Source organism: Populus euphratica, unplaced genomic scaffold, assembly GCF_000495115.2.
Source record: "Populus euphratica unplaced genomic scaffold, PopEup_1.0 scaffold353.1, whole genome shotgun sequence".
In the NCBI taxonomy this organism is placed as follows: domain Eukaryota; kingdom Viridiplantae; phylum Streptophyta; class Magnoliopsida; order Malpighiales; family Salicaceae; genus Populus; species Populus euphratica.
In genome coordinates this window covers 22,337-44,967 of record NW_011500244.1, presented here as the reverse complement: position 1 = coordinate 44,967, position 22,631 = coordinate 22,337, and the positions used below count along the sequence as shown (strand labels likewise).

At 34.0% G+C, this 22,631-nt stretch overlaps 4 protein-coding genes across 5 annotated transcripts in view; all 4 read left to right on the top strand.

Annotated features, from left to right (window-relative positions):
• The first annotated feature begins 3,627 nt into the window (after window positions 1–3,627).
• On the top strand, window positions 3,628–6,083 carry LOC105112602 (uncharacterized). The gene is made up of 2 exons (XM_011008338.1): window positions 3,628–3,923; window positions 5,289–6,083. Exons 1-2 carry the CDS (start codon window positions 3,756–3,758, stop codon window positions 5,823–5,825), a joined length of 705 nt encoding a protein of 234 aa, XP_011006640.1. The 5' UTR covers window positions 3,628–3,755; the 3' UTR covers window positions 5,826–6,083.
• A 161-nt stretch (window positions 6,084–6,244) lies between these two features.
• On the top strand, window positions 6,245–8,935 carry LOC105112601 (26S proteasome non-ATPase regulatory subunit 11 homolog). Of its 2 annotated transcripts, none has more exons than XM_011008337.1 (2): window positions 6,245–6,592; window positions 7,414–8,935. In XM_011008337.1, exons 1-2 carry the CDS (start codon window positions 6,508–6,510, stop codon window positions 8,682–8,684), a joined length of 1,356 nt encoding a protein of 451 aa, XP_011006639.1. In that variant the 5' UTR covers window positions 6,245–6,507; the 3' UTR covers window positions 8,685–8,935. The 2 variants fall into 2 exon arrangements, with proteins under 2 accessions (XP_011006639.1, XP_011006638.1); XM_011008336.1 differs by having other exon boundaries at window positions 7,408–8,935.
• Window positions 8,936–10,257: 1,322 nt separating this feature from the next.
• On the top strand, window positions 10,258–12,338 carry LOC105112600 (basic leucine zipper 9-like). The gene is made up of 6 exons (XM_011008335.1): window positions 10,258–10,562; window positions 10,705–10,828; window positions 10,950–11,094; window positions 11,189–11,264; window positions 11,613–11,738; window positions 11,855–12,338. Exons 1-6 carry the CDS (start codon window positions 10,422–10,424, stop codon window positions 12,146–12,148), a joined length of 906 nt encoding a protein of 301 aa, XP_011006637.1. The 5' UTR covers window positions 10,258–10,421; the 3' UTR covers window positions 12,149–12,338.
• A 6,313-nt stretch (window positions 12,339–18,651) lies between these two features.
• The window catches only part of LOC105112598 (beta-amyrin synthase-like), a 6,987-nt gene continuing 3,007 nt past the window's right edge, over window positions 18,652–22,631 (top strand). The window contains exons 1-10 of the mRNA XM_011008334.1: window positions 18,652–18,683; window positions 19,013–19,257; window positions 19,790–19,975; window positions 20,076–20,165; window positions 20,315–20,512; window positions 21,065–21,149; window positions 21,264–21,430; window positions 21,685–21,873; window positions 22,046–22,159; window positions 22,265–22,384. Coding sequence (XP_011006636.1) covers window positions 19,060–19,257; window positions 19,790–19,975; window positions 20,076–20,165; window positions 20,315–20,512; window positions 21,065–21,149; window positions 21,264–21,430; window positions 21,685–21,873; window positions 22,046–22,159; window positions 22,265–22,384 — 1,347 coding nt within the window. The 5' untranslated portion in view covers window positions 18,652–18,683; window positions 19,013–19,059. The remainder of the gene's footprint in view (window positions 18,684–19,012; window positions 19,258–19,789; window positions 19,976–20,075; window positions 20,166–20,314; window positions 20,513–21,064; window positions 21,150–21,263; window positions 21,431–21,684; window positions 21,874–22,045; window positions 22,160–22,264; window positions 22,385–22,631) is intronic.

Genomic DNA, 22,631 nt, shown 5'->3' with positions numbered 1-22,631 from the left:
GTACTTGGTTGTTGATCCTATTTGATCCATTTATGAATGTGGTTGGTTTCTAGTGGGTGTATAAAATCAAGTGACGAGCTGATATTGGTATTGACTACTACAAGGCTCCCTTAGCTGCATGATGATTCACCTAGCAGAAAGGAATCGATTACTCAGAAACATTCAATCCTATGGTTAAACTAACTATTATTTGGTTAGTTTTCACTATTATAGCATTTAAAAGCTGACAAATTCAGTAACTTAATGTTCACAATACATTCCTCAACAGGTCATTTAGGGAGGGTGTTTATATGGAGCAGCCCACACATTTTGTAGACTCTATTCTACTTACTCATGTTTGTTGCTTTCACAAGTCTCTTTATGGCTTAAAACAAGCCTCACAAGTTTGGTACACACAATTGAGCAACTTTCTTCTTTCAATTGGTTTTTAGGCTTCTAAGGTTGATACCTCTTTATTTATTTTATCTGTGGGTTGCGATATTTATTATTGTTTTGTCTATATTGATGACATTTTACTTACTAGTAGTATCTTTGCTTTGGTTCAATGTCTTATTACTTTACTGCGTTTAAAGTTTAAACTTCATGATTTTGGTAGTGCTCATTACTTTTTAGGAATTGAAATTACCTTTACTAGTATGAGTCTCATGCTTAGTCAACATAAATATGTTCATGATATGCTTTGTTGTGCTAGTATATCATTGTGCAAACCTGTTAATACTCCAGCCTTTGCTTCAAAGATTAGATTGTAATTTGGTGAGTTATTTTCGGATTCCACTCACTTTCAACAAATTGTTAGTGCTTTTTAATATCTCACTTTTACTAGACTGGATATATATTATGTTGTGAACAAGGTTTATCAATTTTTGCATGCTTTTACTGAAGGCTATTGGGCTGCTATTAAACGTATATTATGATATTTGAAAGGTACGACTTCTTTTGGCCTGCACCTTACTTGTGGTTCTTCAATATCTCTTCATGATTTTACTAATGCTGATTGGCTGGTAGTATTAATGATTGTAAGTCTACTGTAGCTTACATTGTATTTTTTAGCACTATTCATATTTCATGAAAATCTAGCAAGCAGCGAACTGTTGCTCGCTCTTCCATTAAAGCTGAGTATAAACCTTTAGCCGGTGACACCACTGAGGTTCTTTGGTTTCACTATTTTTTATCAAATTTATATTTCTCTCCCAGTTCTGTTATTACTATTTGGTGCGAAGACTTGTGTGCTACTTATTTGTTTATTAATCCAATCTTTCATGTTTATATAAAATATATTGATATTGATTATCACTTTATCTATGATCGAGAATGAGATTTAGATTTGCTTCATATCCTCAAGGATTAATTAGTTAATGTTTTTATTAAGTTGTTGCCTTACTTTGCCTTTGTTTATTTACAGTCCAACTTCGTGTGGAACCCCATCTTCAACTTAAAAGGATGTATTATGGAATATGTTATATAATAGAAAATATTATAATTTTCATGTATAGATTTATTGTATATAATATGGTCTATATTATATATTAAATTTGTCATATAGTTTAAGCCTCGCATTTTACACAAAACACTATTATATTATCTTCTTCAATTAAATGAAAAAGACATTTCACAGTACTAGATTGAAATTGAAAGCAATGTGCTATTAACATTTGAGAATCCCAAAGATTCTTGTCTGGAAGGATATGGTCAGCAAAACGATCAAAAAGCAATTCCATATTAATAAAGAGGACGTCTTTAATTAATATTTAGCTTTACAGTGATCTATTATGTGATAAAAAAAAAAGGTAATCTATTAGTTAATCCATGTGTTATTAGTGAAATAACTAGCTAGTTAATTCTCTTAATTTAAAATCCATGTGTTTATAGATATATATAATTTTTTGTAAAATATCTGAGCACGCATGCACACGATTAAGAAAGATAATTTAATTTCGATACGTGAAAGACATGCTCAAAGAAAGCAAATTAAGAAACGGGATAAGCATATTATAAAGAACAAGAAATAATTCGAGAATTTATTTGCGACGAACAGATCATCAGTACGTGAGGATTTGAAGCTAGCATACCAGAAAGTATCAGGAATTTGTTCTAATTGAAGGTATATGAGTGTATTCCATGGTCTGTACTCTGGCGCTCTTTGACAAAATAACTAGTGGAAACTGAATATGATTCCAACATTCATGCTAGCCAGATTCAATTCACACATGCATGTAGCAGTAAATAGGGCGAGTTAAAGGACATCCATACCCATAACAAGAGACGATTCTCGACTGCTGAGTCCCTATCCAAGAAATGTGCCATTGGATCTTCCATCTATCTAACATTGCCTGCCTACTTGACAGCAATAATATCATGCATTCCAAGACAGGTAAGTCCATTATTTCAAGGCGAAGACGAGGGACCTGCAGCTTCCCTCATCTGATCATGATTGCTCTAGAGCCTCTGGCTAAATATTAACCTTCAAGTACAACAACTAATCAAAACTTAATCATGAGAGCATGCGGTTAATAATTATTACTTGTGGTTATGGAGTGTGTGTATGTTGTTTAAATATGCATTTTACTGGTTTTGAACAATTTCGTGTGCGTGTATGACAGCATAGTCACGCAAGACATATAGGAGAGGTCATAGGCATACAATATTGCTTTCATGGCAAGCAAAAAGCACACGCAATTAGCTTGTAAAATCCATGAGCTTAAGCATAGAGAGCAGCTGCAAGATGAGTGCGCATACACGTTCCCCTACACTCTCCATCTCATGAAAAAGGCATGTCCTTGGTCGCTTCCTCCTCTTCAATTATTTTTATTTATCTATCCACCTGATCTTCCATTATTATTTTACTTTCTTCTTTGCGCCTTGTCAGATTACCACCTTCCCTTGATCTCCTTTAGACCATTCATTTCTTTCTATGCATAGTAGCCTTGCTAAATCCCTTCAATATTGGCATCCTCTTTTGCTAGTACGTACGTTTAATAATATTCTTCATTCAATTTTCTTTACATGAAATTAATAATCAGATTGATTTTAAGGTATCATTCGATTATATATTGTATTAATTGTACAGAAGAGACATAATTACTGGAAAAATTCATTTAAAACTATCATTGTAAATTATAATTCTATATATCTTCGAACAAGAACAAAAAAAATTAATAGAAGTGATCACTATATATATATATATATAGATGTCTCTGTCTCCTTGTATCTTGGAATTTCACTTCATATCCATATATGGTGTAATTAACTCCTACAAAGATCAGAGCCTCTTCAATGTTGAATCAAACCCTTCTTGTGAAAATAAGAAAGAAATGCCCTTGCAAGTTTATTTCATTTGTTGAGCAAACGTGTTGTACGACATGCCTGGGGTTCTAATAAATTAATACCTGAAATAAATTTATTTATTTATAAAATGAAAAGTGAAGAAAAGTAAAGTGACAAATGGACAATATAAGCATTAGATGCATTTTTATAAAGCAGCAAATATTATTGGGGTTTTCCTCCTTTTTCTTCTTGGCTTTATGTGCATGTTGAATCACGCGGTCAAACAAGACCACATGCATGACTTCCTTGTTCAATACACACACATACGCTCATTCCTTCCTCCTCTCTCTCTCTCTCTATATATATATATATATATACGTGCCTGTGTAGCTTCCATGACAGTTTTGAAATAGAGTTCTTGAGTTTTAACAAAGCTAGCAAGAGAAGATCAGAATACAAGCCTCAGATCAGCATTCACACACAAACTAGACATGGAGTGGAGAAAATGTTATCTTGATGTTATACTAGTACCACTAGGGTTTATGATCTCCATGGCTTACCATGGCTGGTTATGGCATAAGGTTAGAACGCAACCTCTCACCACCATCATCGGGACAAATGCTAGCGGGCGGAGGTTTTGGGTTTCAGCCATAATGAAGGTACCGGATCTTGCTAGCTACCTACCTACCTTATTATTTGCACTTAATTCTTTCAATTTTATGACCTTCAATGATATATATATATATTTCATAATTTGATATATTTGATGGGTGTTTACCATTTTTTCTTCATAAACCAAAATTCAATAATAAAACCATCTAAAAAAGGGTTGAATACCAAGAAGAAGAACAAGAAGTGAGAATACCCTATTACAAGCATGCAATCTTATCAGAGAATAAATTAAAATAGATGGACAAAATATTGTAGCCCATTTCCCTATGCATCTAGATACAATACGATGCATTGTTCATTTTGAGCAGTGTATTATTTTTACACTTCAACTGTTAATTTTTTAAATTTTATTCTTTAAAATTGGAATACCATGGTTTTTTTCCCTTTCATTTCTGTCAATTTGCATGCCTATTAAGTTTAGTGTGGCGTTAGATTATGAATCAAGCTCAATTTAATTGTTAATCCTAAAAAGAGGTGAATATAAAAAATAGCAAGCTAGAAATTTGTTAAAGAAATTCCCGTGTTCTACATTCCACATGATAAAGAAATATAACCCCGCCACCCGAAAGAGAAAAGAAAAGCTTCCACCAATATATGATTCGGGAATTATATGAATCATTCCTCTCTCTTTTTTTCGAAATATTAATATCATAACTATATTTGTTAAGGAATTTGAGAAGATAAAAAAAGGATATACTAACTATAGCGTGCCTTCCTTGTGGTACTGTAAATATCCCACCAAGCTGTATACCTTAGGTTCGATTCCTACACAGTAACTATTTCTGCTGCTATTTTCTAAAGCAAAGGAAAGCAAGGCATATATTCATCGTGCAATTTGGTAGAAAACCCATATTCCTTGAGTCGATTTGGCCAATATTAATGCTAGCAAAGATGTTGACAGCTTGCATGATCATATGTACATGGAGAATTAAGCCAGGGTGCAATGGGAGACAACGTCCTATCATTTTCCTTCCAATAATTCTCTACTTTTTCTCTGTAGAGTTATGAGATATATGGCCATTATGATCTCATAGTTCGTGATCATTGCCTTTCACTTCACCATTGCGAAAAGAAGGGAAAAACCAGTCATAAATAAACATTTGTTTTTTATGATGAATCTTATGTCCCCAGAAAGCACTAATTGCATCTATGACATATCAAATTAAATTTAGCCCCATTTAAATGATCAAGCCAAAGTTACTGGGCATACGATTAATGTAAAGGACAAAATACTAGCTTGGAATTCTTTTCTGATTGTAATTATCTGATCATAGATTATTTTGACTCTGCTAGTGCACGGAAATCATCTCGACTAACAAGAGTTTAACAAATTAATTTGATGGGGCATGCAGGATAATGATAAGAAGAACATACTGGCAGTCCAAACTCTTAGAAACTTGATCATGGGATCAACCCTAATGGCCACCACCTCCATCCTTTTATCTGCTGGCCTGGCTGCCATTATAAGCAGCACATACAGTGTGAAGAAGCCACTAAATGATGCGGTTTATGGGGCTCACGGTGAATTCATGGTGGCGTTAAAATACGTCACAATCTTAACCATCTTCATGTTCTCATTCTTTTGTCACTCTTCGTCCATAAGGTTTGTGAACCAAGTTAACCTGCTCATCAATACTCCACCAGATCCCATGTCCAGGGTGACCTCAGAGTACGTAAGCGAGCTCTTAGAGAAGGGGTTTGTGTTGAACACGGTGGGGAACAGGCTCTTCTACTCCGCAATGCCTCTCTTGCTTTGGATATTCGGGCCAGTCCTTGTTTTCTTGTGTTCAGTCACAATGGTCCCAGTGCTTTACAACTTGGACTTTGTGTTTGGCAATGGACAAGGAAAGATTATGAATAGGAATGGAGAGATCAGAGACTTTGTATGACAGCAAGATATTAAAGGAGATTAATATTTAAGTATTAAATGTGTAATATAATTCACTCTCACAATATATGTAAGTGAGGTTCGTGTGTATGCCATTAATGAAACTATATATATATGGACAACGTTTGTTTTAATTTTCATGGGTAAGAGAGTTGGATTTTGTGTAATTTCCCATGTTTGTTAAGGTGGAATGAATACGAATCAACTCATTGCATGAGGCAGAAGCCATTACTGTTCATAGTGGAAACGAATTTTTCATGTGTGCCACACACAAGTTTGTGTTTTATATAACATTTCAATCTGATATTAATTACGTCTCGTCTCCGTAGTTTTGTATTTTCCTTCATTTTTGGGTTCAAAGATGAATGAAATTAATTAAAATATACTAATGAACTTTCTCTAGGTTTACTGTAAGATCTATTGTGTATTGGACCTCATTTTTTGCTGCCCATAAATTACCATCAAGTTATTGATTGTCCAATTATGTCTAACCAGCCATCTACGCCTTAAAACTTTTGATGCTAAAATCTAATGCTAACCCGACTTAATTATTGTCAATAACATCAGCTTTACTTTAAGATTCAGCTTCCAAATATCAGCCCATTTAGAACCCATTGTTAAAACGAAAGGCCCATCATATCTCTGCGGCTCATAAGAAGCCCAGTGTAGAACTTACCTGTAGCATGTTGTCCTGCCCCTCATTTAGCATTGCCGATTGTCTGAGCCTCCCTCTCTGTCTGATCACTCTCTCTTTACTTCTTCTGCAAGGTAAGCTTGATTTTCCCTTTATTTCTTCACATTTTCCTCTCTCATTTTCTATCTTAGCTTTCTTCTTTGTGATCAAAGGTTTAGCCTTGATTTTCACCTGGTTACTCTCTTTTTTTCGTGCATATTTTGTGTTTTCATTTTAAAGTTCTAACCTTTGGAAACTTGAAAAAAAGTTTGGATCTTCTTGTTTGGAAAGATGGTTACTTTTGGCATTTTGAAGCATCCAAAATGCTCCCATTTGTAAATACTTGCCAAAAAAACACTGTAATCCGTGGACCAATATTGTTAGTTTTGGACCTTTTGTACTACTAAAATGGAGTCCTCTTCTTAGAGGTTAATACTTGTTCTGTTGTTGGCCTTTCGTTGTTTTATTGAACATGCATGCCAGAAATTCAAGATTTCGTTTTTGGTAAAATGGGTTTTTACACTTCTTGGAGTTAAGTAATTTACTTGCGTTTCTTCAATGGGTCATTTATGTTTAAGAATACCCTAAAGAATGAGAGATTTTAGTATGCTTGAGTAGCTGAAATGAGGTTTTTAGTCATTAGTTCTTTAATGAATAACCTATGCAATAGAATCTCCAAGGTGTTACTATCATCTAGTTTTATGGCAGTATAAGCTAATTTGGTCATCAAGGAGCAAATATTTGATAGTCATGTTATGATTTTCCAGTATATTTTTCACTACTTGGCAGTATAAGCTAATTTGGTCATCAAGGAGCAAATATTCGATAGTCATGTTATGATTTTCCTGTATATTTTTCACTACTTATTTCACAACAATGTTCAAACAATCTGGTGATAATTGTCTTGCAGCTGCAGCTATGACAGCATCATATCTTCCAGCGACAACAGACTCAATTGCTCTGGCTTCAAAAGCTGAGGACCCATTTGAGGCCATTTCCATCCTACACAAAATACTTGAAAACCCTTCTTCTTCTCCGGATGCAATTCGCATAAAGGAACAGGCTATTACCATTCTATCGGACCTTTTCACACAACATAACATGGCTGAGGATCTTCACGCTCTTCTTACTCAGTTGAGGCCTTTCTTTGCCGTGATCCCAAAGGCTAAAACTGCCAAAATTGTCAGGGGAATAATCGATTCTGTTTCCAAAATACCTGGAACGTCTGATGTCCAAATTGCTCTTTGCAAAGAACTAGTGCTGTGGGCTCGTGCCGAAAAGCGTGCTCTCCTGAGGCAGCGGGTTGAGACAAGGCTTGCAGCTCTTTTTGTGGAAACTAAGGAGTATTCAGAGGCACTGGCCCTGCTTACCAGCTTGGTAAAAGAGGTAAAGGGAGTGGATGACAAGCGGCTTCTTGTGGAAATACTCTTGCTTGAGAGTAAGCTACACTATTTGTTGAAGGACCGTCACAAGGCGGGAACTGCTCTCACAGCTGCGAAGAAAGCTGCGAATGCTGTCTATATGCCACCAACTCAACAAGGTGCCATTGATTTGCATAGCGGGATTCTCTTTGCTGAGGACAAGGAGTATACAACAGCTTATAGCTATTTCTTTGAAGCATTTGAGGCACTTAATGCTGTTGAAGACCCAAGGGCAATTTTCAGTCTTAAATACATGCTATTGTGCAAGATCATGACGAACCAATCTAGAGATGTTGCTGGGCTGATTTCTTCTAAGGCAGGCCTTAAATATTTTGGGCCAGAACTGAATTTCATGAAAGCAGTCGCCGATGCTCATTCCAACCGATCTTTGAGGTCCTTTGAAAAGGTGCTGCGGGATTACAGGTATCAGCTGGAGACAGACCCAACTATCTACAATCATCTCTCATCCCGTTATGAAGCTCTTGTGGAACTAAACCTGTGTAGATATATTGAGCCTTTCTCAAGGGTCGAGATTCCACACATTGCTGGGCTGATTGATTTGCCTGTCGACTTTGTGGAGAAAAAGCTGGCACAAATGATTCTGGACAGGAAGTTTGTTGGGATACTGGACCAAGGTGCTGGACAAATCATAATATTTGATGAACCCAAGAAGGATGCTCTCCTCCCTGCAGCTCTGAAAACCATCTCCAGCTTTGGCAAGGTTGTGGACAGCCTTTTTATCAAATCTTCCAAGATTGTGCCCTGAAGAGATTTGCATTGCTTGAGTGCTGCATGTTGATTTCCATTTCCAGTCCTTTCGTTAAAAATAAGCCTGTAGACACTTGACAGCGTTTTGGTTCCAAACTCATGCTCCTGAATTCCTTTGCTAGTTAACGATTAAATGATGTTAGAATCCTTTAATGGCCCAACAAGATATTTGTCTGTTCACGTCTTTGAGTCCTTGTGAACCCTTTTAGGCAGATAGCAAGATTTGACACTGAGACCCATTAAGGTATGTGTTATGTAGCCTATCCAAATCCTCTGACCTGAACCCTCTGGATTTGGGCTTTATACAAAACAATATCACTACATGGCTGTCGAGCTGATTATATGTATTTGGCAGTCCATTCTCTTCGCCTGGAACATTCGACAACTGGAGTGCAAGTAACCACAAAATCTTTTCGTACTTTACGAAATAAACAACACGAGGTGGGTTCGCAGTTAGAAACCGCGTTTTGTTCTGAAAATTTTCTAACCATGAAAAACCTATAATCTATGGTGCCTTAACAGTGAAGAAACTCCACTAGATGGGTTTTGTGTGCAAAGGAAAGTTAAAGAAGCAAGGAACTTTAGATTCTGATTGTGGCTGCAACGTGGGGTTTGCTTGATAATTCACTGTAAAAGTTAGGTATAAACCATTCCAAAAGCAGGCAAAGTGAGCAAAAAGCAATAATATTATTAGTGTTAGCATTACTTTTTTCAAAAAACAAAAAACACTTGAGAAAATTAAGTGGATCTTCCCTTGCTTGAGCACGACACCCAATTATATAAAGCATTTTATCAGCAACTTTGTCATAAGGGCGGTGGCAGTCCAAATCAACCTTCCATTGCTTTGTCCTTGACTTCTCCATAATAAACCTTGGACGTGAGTTCTATTTACTACAACACCATTCGCTCCAGCACAGTTATCCCCTGGCATGGAGGACGAGGGTTTGGTCATGTCGCCTTCATGCTTATACTCAAACAAAGAATCGTAATCTGCTTAACCTGCGGATTAGTTAAAGAATCCTGTGATTGGAATAGATCGTGGATGTGTTTATACATCGTAATTACAAGGAAATGATCGCGAAGAAGTACGACAAGTAATCCAATATTAACAACCATAATTTTAGGTTCTATTATTAGATTAAACTTAAATTTAATTAGGAGATTTTACAAGTAACCGATGCCTAAGAAGACATTTAAATTAAACTTAAAAGATTTTGTTTTAATTATTTTTCTAATTAATTTTAGTTTTTAATTACCTTTTACCTCTTTATAAACACGGTTGGTGTTTTATTTTATTTTTTTTCTTATTGTTAATGAATTATGGATTTTTCATAAAATACCATAATTTTCTGTACTTATTTTTTAACATTTAAAATTATAATTCTAAAACTTAAGAACCCTAATTTCTATCAACAGAAGTGATGCAGGAAGAAAGTTATGCGTCGGTCCATGCGTTTAAACAATGGATTGGGGAAGGTAAATAAGCAAATAAATGAAGGATATATCCGTAATTACAAGTAAAGGTCAAAACTTTTTCACTTTGGCACGACTTTTGCTTCCTTCCACTACTCCAAACTCCCAAGCAAAGACCTGTACTTTGCTCATTCCAAGATCTCTAGCTCTCTATATATAACTCCCATGGACTCCCCTGGTCACTTCCCTCGCTCTTTTTAATTTCTCTAATCAGAATAAGCATCGTTATTATTAGCTGCAGGAGTTGAAGCTAATCAAGGAAATGGAGGAGCAGAAAGCAGGAGGAAGTGATGGGATGAAGAAAAGTGAGTCAGAATTGGCTGGTTTTTCTGCTGAGACTTATGGCTTCTTCAGTGATATTTTATCTGGTGATCTTTCTTCTTTCCCTGTCAACAAAACTCGGGTTAGTAACTTTCTCTTTCTTCGAGAAAAATGTTATTGCATAGTTCCTGTGCATGTGGATCAAAACAGTTTTGTTGGTTGGCGGCAAATCCATTGTAGTCAACTCAAGTTCGTAGTAAGTTATTTGTTGTCTGCTAATGTAGGACATCGTGAATGGTTTCTCAACTTGTGGTGGATTAACAGAATCCTGCTTCCTCTGGTCTCAAAATACCAATCCCAAGAATTCCAGTGTTTCAGTGTCTACTGATGCCCAGTCATCACTTCGTGGTATGAAACCAAAGTCATATGTTCATCTAGTTATGTAGCTTAGCAGTTAATCTGGTATGCTATTTAAGGATGTTTCGTTTTTGAGGTTTAAAATATTAATTAATGGCTGGAAATTGGTCAGTTGGCAGTCCAATGTCTGCTAATAAACCAAGAGTGAAAGATAGCCAAACTAGAGTTGCTGCCAGTGTTTCGTCTCCTGACCAATCAGATGAAGATGGTCTGTCTGAGCAGAGCACAAACCCTCATGACATAAAACGTATTAGAAGGTAATATTGATCTTTCCTAGAGATTGGAATACAGATGTTTGATGGATGTCAATCCTGCCTGTATGTGATTGTGATTGTTGCTTTGTTTCTTTAGGATGGTTTCGAATAGGGAGTCGGCTAGACGATCGAGAAAAAGAAAACAAGCACATCTATCAGATCTTGAAATTCAGGTATGATTAATGTTTAGAGTATTAATTGGATATCTGAATTGTTTAAACAAGTTGAAGCTAGTAGTAGTTGCCGAGAGAAAGGTAAGTAGATGGATAATCAGACTGCTTTGACTGTATACAAGAATTTCAGATTTTCGTTTCACAGGATTTGAAAGTTTGTTTCTATCATTAAGCATTTCTAAAATCAAATGGAGCATGATGTCCATCTTACAGCACTTTTGCTATATTTCCAAAAATTGTTGTTCAAGTGGAAGAAGTTCATTGTTCTACCTAAGATATAGCTTTTTCTATCCAATCTCTTTAAGAGTAATTGATATTTGAAATCATGCCTGATTCATGTTTGCTCAGGTTGATCATTTGACAGGAGAAAATGCATCTCTATTCAAGCAACTTTCAGACGCTGCCCAACAATTTCGTACTGCTGAAACAAATCGTTGTGTGCTTAACTCAAATGTTGAAGCTTTGAGAGCCAAGGTGTGTCTACTGCTGGAACATAAAGCAGGACTTTTGTACGATAAATAAATGAAAGACTTTCAGTTCAGGTTAACAAAACTTGATTTTGTCTAATTGAGTTTATGATATAATTTTAGGTGAAGTTAGCAGAAGATATGGTTGCTCGAGGTTCATTGACGTGTAGTAATTTCAATCAATTTCTTCAGAGTCATCTAACTTCTCCTCAACTGCTCAATAATCATAACTTACATCTGATGCCAAATGTCTCACCAACTATAACAATCCAGGGAGATGAAGCATCATATGCCGGAATGTCAGTTTCGGGACAGAATTCAGGACTTGGACTTGGAAGTACAGATATCAGCAATGGCAATCTTAATAATGGCATATTAAGTGATGCAGTAAGCTGTATAACAAACATTTGGTCTTAAGAACCTGATTAACTCTTCGTATCCAATTGGGCTGATTCCCATGCTGCATGGATGTTATAATTCTATCATCATCATTATTCTTGTATTAGAAGTAAGCATCAATATTTCTAAGATACATGATAATTATGCTATATCTTAAGATATTTGTAACTAGTTAGTGATGCAAATGACGAAAAACCTGGTGAGAATGCACATGAAGAACCTGTTGATAAACAACATGATCAACCCAAAGCCAATAGAGGCAGTGGAGTGGAGTCTAATGGAGGTGATAGCATGTTGAGGGAGGGTAATTCTGGTAGCTAAGCCATGAAAGTTTATCAGAGAAGTAAGTCTTTGGTCAATGGTTGAGTCATTAGATTTATGTCAAACAATTAGTGACGAAGTTTTATAGTAGCAGTTATTATCAATGTTTATCCTAAAATCACAATTAACAATAGTTAAGTGATGATGGAAAAGAACTGTTGTAAAAGAAATGACAAATTTTAAGATTATTATTGGAGAGATTCCAAATTATGGGATAGATTTCCACTTTTAGGCAATGAGATTGTGCAGTATCTGATATGATCTTAACAGTGTTGAAGATTAATGAATATTACAGTTCTTTTAACTGCAGAATTCTCAATCAATTCCATTTTACCTAGCATCATATGGTATCAAAGCAAACCCCACACGATCCTTACAAAACAATGCCAGACACCCGGAGTGGAAATTCATACAATCCGGTGACTTTTGGTGCTTGTGAAACCCGCCCTTCGAACACCATTAATCACAACCCTCAAACAAATGCTAATCCTCCTGCCCACATAAACCAGCCAACAGAACCTATTCCCTCGCCTATGCACTTGCAGCAACAACTAGATCAACTTACTCAAACCATGAGGACTATTTTGTGTCGTCTTAATACCACTGAAGAAAGAAGCATTACTCGTGATGTTGGGGTTTTTTTAGGGCTTGATCACCACAGGATCATAGAGTCCATATGGGGGAACGAAAGGAAATCATGGTTGACAGTGCAGAAGAGGGAGACATCCTAGTTAGGGGTGGTTTATAAAATTGAAGTTAAAAGGGGCTGCACGGGCTTAGTGGAACAGTGTGGAGGAACAACTTGGACGTACTCGCCAACCTCCTATTCATGACTTGGGGCACGTGGATGAAAGCAAAGATAGAGTCCAAGTACTTACCAGTTAACTATGAAGAAGTGGTTTACGAAGACATGCTGAGTTAGAGTTCTGGAATATTAGTGACCAAGTATCTCTTTGCTAGTAGAAAACCCAAGCAACTTGAGTTAAACAACCATGCCAGCTCGTGCCTGGGTCTGACAGTAAACATGGTTGCCAAATCCAAGACACTGGGGCTTGACATAATTAACAGACCTAAGATGTTTTGGCTAGCGTGGTTTCCAATCCTAAGGCGTGTGTGCCTAACATAGATGCCAGACCTAGGTACGGGTCTCAAATTGTTTTAGGCCTGGCTTGATATGAGTTAACTTGGAAAAAATTTAAAAAAAAATTAAGGTTTTAATATTGCATATGAAAAAATTAAAAAACAATCCATGTAGATATAAGTTAAAAGACTATTTTAGATGTTTTTTTTATCTCACATTGAAAAAACACAATTTTTTTCTTGTGAACATAGGGCATATCAATTAATGGGTTTCAAATCTCACATTGAAAAAATAAAATATTCTTCTACTACTTATATAGTGAACTTTGATATGTTTTAGTAACCAATTAAAAAAAAAATTATCTCTAGCTAGGGGAAAAACACATTTGAAGAAAAGCTGCTAGGTCACCTAAGTCCCAGGTTGACCCGCTGTGCTAGGCTGAGTCTAATAACTATACTTAAATAGCAAAAAATAGGCTTGAAAGCGTTAATTATAACTTATTCCCTTCTTCTCTAGTTCAATAAAACTAGTTAATTGATTTTGAAAATTTTAAAATATAGATTTAGGTTTGTTTTTCACTGTTATTTTATAATATTTTTTAATTTTATTTAATTTTATTTTTTACTCAAAAACCTGGGCCTGACATTTATATCAAACCCTTGCACCTTTTTTCAAATGCCGAACCTAAGCATGCTAGACCCAAGTAGCTTAGTCTTTGTATGGATGCCTGACTTAAGGCATTTTTGCTGGCATGGTAGTCATACCTAGACGCGGGTCTGACATTGTTGCCACATGCATTCCTAAAATTCACTTGGTTTGTTTTTTATTAATCTTTAATTTTAGTGAAGAAATCATCTATAAAATTGCACACATTAAGATAGTCAAAAGAATAATAAGTCTTTTATATATACAATATTTTCTTTTCCTATAATACAATGTATCAATTCAAAAGTTCAAAAGTTTTTTTTTTATAATCATATATTTCAAATTTTCGTATATACTAATAGTGATAATGTAGAATAAACTCTCTTTGTAACAAATTTTAACAATTAAATCATACAATAACATCTCAAATTTAAAAAAGCTTATCCAACACTTGGATGAAAATATAAAATTAATATTTTCATCCACAATATATACAAAAAAAAAAAAGTTTAGTTTTAAAGATTTGAAATAAATCACTTAGAAGTCAACAATTTTTTCCATTCTTTTCTTTTCGAATATAACAAATTTATAAAATAAATTACACAAACAAAAAAGAATTTGAAGTAAAGTTATACTATATATGAATGAAAAATCATACTTGAATGAGGCGTTGTTTTTTTTTGTGCAATTTAATCGTGCTTTTAAAAAAATTTAAATTTTTTTAACCCAAATGCATGGGTTTGACATGGTTGTCAGACTTAGTTGCGAGTTTGATAGATCTATGTGCACGAGTTTGGTATGATTGGAAGACCCAAGCATACGAGTATAAACCCAAGTGACTTAGGTTTGACAACCATGCCAGATCGAAAGTATTTGGGTATGACAAACATGTTTTATTTGACAAACAATAAAGAAAGAGGACAATTGTACATTTTGGTTGTTAGAAGAAAGAAAAAAAAAATACAAACAATCAATCGCCAGCAGCAATTTAACAATTATCTATCTATACCATCACATCATATCTATACCATTATTATTTTAATTAGTTAGCGAGATTTAATATAGAATCCGAATTGACAAAGCCAAAATCCAAGAAATATTACCCTTAAAACTATAAGATAAATATATGTTTTCATAATTTTATATAGTACGAAAGATTAGAAGAATGTAAAACATATATAGATACAAAACAAGCTTCACTCTAAGATGGTCATGTCAATTGAAAAGGAGAAATTATATTCGGTGTCTTGTTGTATTTCATGGATTTTAAAAGAAACAACTCTTTGTCTGCTTAAGGTAATGGGGAGAGTAATATATGTTTTTCCCCGTATCAATGGTTTGTCCCGACACTCTGCGGTATCCAACTAGCATATTGGCCCTTGTTAAGTCACCGGCTACAGTAAATTTATTTTTTAAAACTCAAATGAAAAATTGGATATGATTAACGTGTATTCTACAAATAACCATTAATTTAAAATAAGCCATATATTAGATAATATTTTTATGTAATATTAAGAAGAAAACATACTAGATCTACTTAGATTATTCCCGATTAAAATATGAAATTTATAGGGATAATCTTGAGGGAAAAAACAAACTAAAAAGCTAAATCTTTAATGAACTCAATGTTACATAATAAAATTTAAAAAAATATATAAAACATATAATTTTTGTTTCTTAAAAAACAAATTTAAGTGATTTTGAGTCAACCAACTAAACTCTAAACTCTTGATGCAAGTTATGTTCGACATCAAATTTAATAAAAAAACTTTATCCCATATATTGGTTTTTTCATTCAATAGATATGATAATAAAGCGCATGTGATTGTTTTTATTTGAAATATTTTTTTTTTAAAAAAAAAATATGACATGCACGTAGGAATGCAAAAATAAAAGCAAATCATTAATAATAAAAGGTGAAATTGTAATTTATTTTAATTTTAAGTTAAATAAAAAAATAGATCATAAATAACAAATGATAAAATTTCAAATTTTTTTATAGGGGGACAAAAAATGCACTAAAGAGAAAAAAAAACAATAGATTGAATGATGTGGCTTAACTCATCGAACTTGCAACCCAGATTATTGACTTAACCGAGTTTAATATTCTGTTTTTATAAATCTATATAAAAAAGGGCACATTGGGCTTTTTTTTTTCTTATTTAAAGGGTTAAATGAACTATCATCTATTTATTTTTAAAGAAAAAAATAGTCACATGATGCATCGTTTGCCAGCTTAGATTCTAGCCACCACTATGATGGCTAGAAAATCAAGGCTATGAGCTTTTAACCTAAAAAACAACTCATTAAAAGCCAAAAACACCCTAAAAACAATCCTACAATATGTAGAAACCAATTTAGCAACCCAAAAAACAACTGAAATTACAAAATCAAATTGAGTAAATTTTATCATTCTTGACTTAGATATATGTTTTAGACAATATTGATGTTTAAAACAACCACTGTAGGACACCTCTCATTAAATTAAAACTATTGACACAAATTTTAACTATTTTGGTAGTCGAAATAGGTGTCAACAATGACTTTTTCTTTCTACACTAGAATCCAATGGTTCTCTATCCTCTCACAAAAAGGAACTAAGAAATTGAGTGAAATGAAGTTTGGTATCAAAATTAAATTTCTAACAATTGAAGGAACTGATCACTATAAACCAAGAAAAATAGGGGTTAAAATAATTTTTTTATATGAAATTTGAAATCACCCCCTATTTTACCCATTCTTTTCACTTGGATCCTTTGTCTTTCAATTCCATTATTTCTTAAAAAAGACAAATATGTATCTAGGTGCTAATTTAGGCTCAAAATAGCTTAATTTTACAAAAACAATTTTAAGAATCAAATTGAAAATTTAAAAAAAAATTATTTCAATTCACAGTATTTTATGATAGAATAAATGATGCATCTTCAACAGTAAATTACCATACAACTTAGTTTTTTTAATTCATTTTATTGTATTAAAAGAGATTTTCTGGAATGAAATTTTGTTGGAGCTTGTACATTTCTATTCCTTTGTCATGGGATTTCATATAAAGTTTTTATTTTTAAAGAGAAAAAATAATAAAAAAAAAATTCTAGACTTGTAATAACATTGACGCATCGTCCCTATTTCAACTTCAATAAACTTAAGAAATCAGAAAGTTTGGTTTCTGACTTTTAAAATTAAAAAACCCATTTTTAAATCATTTTGTACTTGAAAATACAAAAAAAAAAAATTAGAGACCTAAATAAACAATTTTTTTTCTTAAACTAGAAAGAAATTGGTTAAAAACAAAAAAAAAATTAACTTGAATTTAAAAACCTTTCTGAACCCCAATCTATTTTCATCGATAAGATGTTAAAAAATATCTTGAAGAAACTCTTCTCATTAAAAGAAACTCTTTGACACCAAAATTGACTTCTTAGTCATTGAAACTGAGCTAAGAAACAACTCTCTCTTCTCTTGTAATCCAACAACTTCTTCTTAGATTTAAAGACTATAAGATGAACAAAATAAAATTTTGGATCAAAATAAAATTTTCAAAAATTAAAGGGACTTAAAAGAAATTCAAAGGAAAGTAGGTGAACAAAAATAAAATTTTAAAAAAAACCTTGAGGCATATTTTTCCAAATTTTAATGAATATTACTTTAAAAAAGGGATGTGATTTTCATCTATTTTCAATTTTGATCCTTCTATTTCAAATTTTATTTAAATAACAAAATCAAAAGCTTTTTTTTTTTACAAAATCATGTATGAACTCAATATTGATAATTTGTTTACACTGAAATAACCAAATAGAAACAAATTACCAAGCCCAACTCTTAAAAAATTAATATAATGAAATTAAAAAATATATGATAAAAAAGAAATTACTTTAATAATTCATAGTGTTTTTACAATTGTGATTAAACATGGAAAAGACCACACATTTTAGTTTATGTTAATTCTTCAGACAAATCCTATAATTTAGATAAATATATTCTATAATTTTTAGAAAGTTTAAATTTTGGCATTTTTGTTTTTTGCTTAGCTAACAAAAATGAAAGTCATATTTTCAATTTTTGTTTTTATTTTTTTCTTGTAACTTCATTAATGTTATAACACTTCATACAGAGAAAATTAAAAAGACTCATGGAGGAAGTTTGCTATTTAATGATCAATAATAACATATTTAATGATTAAAATAAAATCAAAGCTTACCCATGATATTAGTGTAGAGTTAGGAAGTTACCAATAGATTGAACTCATCGTGGCAATTCAGTTATCAACATGCGAATTCTTGTCTTTTGGCCGACTTGTGATCATGGATTAGAATCGAATACCTATTTTTCGGAATTATCGTTGTCTGAAAGGAATTGGCACTTTATGTAATATGATTCCATCCTTTTGTCTTTAGCCGTCACGTAATGAAAGATCGACTCTATATATGTGTAGGCATCTATTGTAGCCAATCCATCAAAAGCATTTCACCTCTCTGCGAGTTTCGAATTCTGCAATAGCACTTGCCGGTAATCTAAATTATGTAAGGACGTCATGAAACTTTTTCAAGTTACTTTTCGTCCAATGTTTATTGTTTAGTAATTGATACTTGTGTTTTCTATCCCTAAATTAGTGTTCAACTTTTGGAATTAATGATCGTATTGGTCCTGTTATTTATTGAACCTTTAAATTTGTTATTTTCCTTTTCCTATAATACTCTTGTTAGTTTTAGTTTCCACATTAAGTGGGTGTACGCCGCACACACAAATGTGTGTATGTATGTATATACAGGAGGCTTGTCTATGCAAAACAAATTCTCTAACATATATATCTGGTGTATCTAATCGTGAAATTTCAGTAAGGAATTTGAGCTATCATACGTACGTGGAACAAAAGAAAAGGGATATGTGGGAACTTGAGGTAGCTGATGGTGATGGGCCGTGGTTGTTTAGCACCAATAATTTTGTTGGTAGACAGATATGGAAATTTAAACCGAATGTTGGGACACCGGAAGAACATGCACGAGTTGAAAGAGCAAGAGAACAGTTTCGATTGAACCGATCTCGTTGTAAAGCAAGCAGTGATGTTCTTAAGAATTTCCAGGTGAGTAGGGAATAAGACTCTCGTGCATATTTCTTACCATAAACGATTACTAGAGTTTTTCTTAGTTTCTTCTTCTTCTTCTTCTTCTTCTTCCTCTTCTTCTTTCCTGGTAATAACATTGCATTTGCTTAAGGATGAGGTTTGGAATCACAGTCCCATCCTCTTTCTTTGCAAGAGGGACTAAGGAAACGCAAGATCGTTATTGATATGACTACGGTGCAATTCAAAAAGCCTTCTCTTAAAATTGAGGATTTTGCAAATAAACAACGAACTGTAAATGGGCTTGTAGTTTAGTGTTATTGGTTCTCTTGTGGTGAAGTCTTGTTTTTCATGTTAAAAAAATAAATAAATAAATTCATTGATTAATAATAATTAATATTCAGGAAACTAGTCAACCAGTGGCTTATCCTTAAATTTCATTGGGTAAATAAATCCAGGCTTTGATTGAACGAGGTGACTGATTGATCACGAGTTGTCATGAAAAGTTAGCCGAAGGTTTTTTTTTTTAATTTTTTTTTTTTTTTTGAGATAGCTTATCCAAGAAAACCAAATTGATCTAAGCATTCCAGCAGTGAGGTTAGGAGACGGCGAAGAAATAACTGTTGAAAAGGCTGAAACTGCTTTGAGGAAAGCTCTTCGATTCACTTCAGCAATCCAAGCAAGTGACGGACATTGGCCTGCTGAATTTTCTGGCCCTTTATTTTTAACGCCTCCCCTGGTAAGTCTAAATTAATTTTCAATGATGGATCTGTTTTCTTAGCTTTTAAAATATTGTTGTTACAAAGGCATTATTAACAAAGAATAGAAAAGAATTGCAGATCATGGTCGTCTACCTCAGTGGAAGCCTTAATACCGTCCTATCATCAGATCACAAGAAGGAAATTATTCGTTATATCTACAATCATCAAGTAAGTACACACACACACACACCCCTTTTCTCCAAAAAGGGTAAGTATATTTATAATGCAACCCCCCCAACGTTGTCGTTTGTATATAGCAGTAGTATATTTCAATAAATGTCTACTGAACGACATGTACACACGTGTGCTATGTAAAGAATGAAGATGGTGGATGGGGATTCCATGTTGAGGGCCATAGCACAATGATGGGCACGGCACTTAATTATGTTGCCCTGCGTCTGCTCGGAGAAGGACCTGAAGGAGGCGGAGATGGGGATCTCAGAAAGGCCCGCAAATGGATACTTGATCACGGGGGAGTCACAATGCTACCTTCCTGGGGGAAGCTTTATCTTTCGGTAATGATATTCACACAAATTCTAGCTATAAGCTTTCTTTTTATTAGCATACATTATTATAAATAGCATATTAATTAGTTGTTCATCAAAAGCAATAATCAGCTGTCACCAAACTTTTGAATAAACGGTCATGTTTATTTTTTTATTTTTAAAGTATTTTTAAAAAAAATTAATTTTTTTTTATTTTTTATTAATTTTAAATTAATATATTTTTACTCTTTTCAAATTATTTTGATATATTGATATTAAAAATAATTTTTAAAAAATAAAAAAATATCATTAGCATGTATTTTAACACAAAAAACTATTTAAATATCAACAATAACCACACTTCCAAACATATCTTAAAAAATAAATATATTTTTAAATTTCAAGGAGTGACCCAGTGATTAAAGAGATATGCTGATTCAAAATCTTGCGATCAACACCTAGATGTGCTTATAAAATCCCGTAAGAGAGAAACTTCTTATTTCTTATTGATACACAAACGAGTTTATCGTGGAAGAAAAAAAAAAGAATAAATACGTCTCCTTGAAATTTCGTATTGCAAAGGTACTTGGAACGTACGAGTGGTCAGGCTGCAACCCCGTGCCTCCAGAATTTTTGCTATTCCCTTCCTTTCTTCCTTTTAGTCCAGGTAATTAACTACTTCATGGTCACCAACTTGTATTAAACTTGGTTCTTGTAAAACTCAGTATAAACTTAATTACTTTGCCATCTTCTTCTAATTTGTCTCTCACATGACATGCAGGGAAGCTGTGGTGTCATTTGCGCACAGTGTACACACCCATGGCTTATTTATATGGCAAGAAATTCGTCGGACCGATAACCGATCTCATCCTGCAGCTGAGAGATGAACTTTATAATCAACCTTATGAAGAAGTGGATTGGAATAAAGCACGCCATTTATGCTTAAGGGTAACTGATTGTTCTTATAAATTCTTTCATGTAATTATTATAAATAGTTTGGACCATCAATTTTTAGATAGACTAGCTTTTGCAGCATGCATGCCCTTGTAATATATTTTGGTTATGATTGTCTCCCTAAACAACTTGGCTGATAAACAAAATTGAACTTATTTCGAGTAATAGTTAACGCAGGATCACCCTTACTGTTTCCGAAATAATACTTATGAAGGTTGCTTACGTGCAATTCTGATAAAATGGTGCAGGAGGATCTTTACACCTCTCCTTCTCTTGCAAAAAATCTGATTTTTGATGGTGTTCATTACTTGAGTGAAAGGGTTCTTAGACAGTGGCCCTTCTCAAAGTTACGAGAGCAAGCTCTACAAGAAGCAATGAAGCTTATTCACTATGAAGATGAAAATACTAGATACATGACTCATGCTAGTATTGAAAAGGTATTCCTGTCGAAGATAGGTGGATTGAATCATTCAGATACTGAAGTAATGATGTTTGATTTCTGCAATCAAGATGCTATAAAGAATATCGATTGAAAAATTCATACTAGACTAGATTCGTTTGAGTTCTTGTTATGCAACATTATGAATAATGACTGTTGGATACTTTCAGTCCTTGAACATGATGGCTTGCTGGGCAGAAGACCCGACTTCAGATGCGTTCAAATTTCACCTTGCCAGAGTTCCTGATGTTCTATGGCTTGCAGAAGATGGAATGAAAATGCAGGTTTAGTGTTAATAAGCTGTGATTCAGCCGCGGTAATATTTTGTTTTAAAGAAAATATCAGTAACTATGACGTATGTGAACCTTGGACTTGTTTGCTTTCAACAGAGTATTGGCAGTCAGTTGTGGGATGCAGCTTTTGCTACTCAAGCTGTTATCGCAAGCAAGCTTGTTGATGAATACGGGTCTACTCTGAGAAGAGCACATGAGTTCCTGAAACAGTCACAGGTTTCTTCCTTTGTCTAAAAGAGATCATATTTATTGGTTCACCGGTCTGACATCATAGCCGTTATAGCTGTTTTGACAGACTTCGCAGCCCTTGTTCAGACTCAGGGCAGGCGGCTGCTCGACAAACCTGTGTGTTTTGACAGACTTAGCAGCCCTTGTTCAGACTCGGGGCAGGCGGCTGCTCGACAAACCTGTGTTATATTTATAGTTTTTAAACCCGGCCCGGTGGCTGACCCGGTCCAAGGCC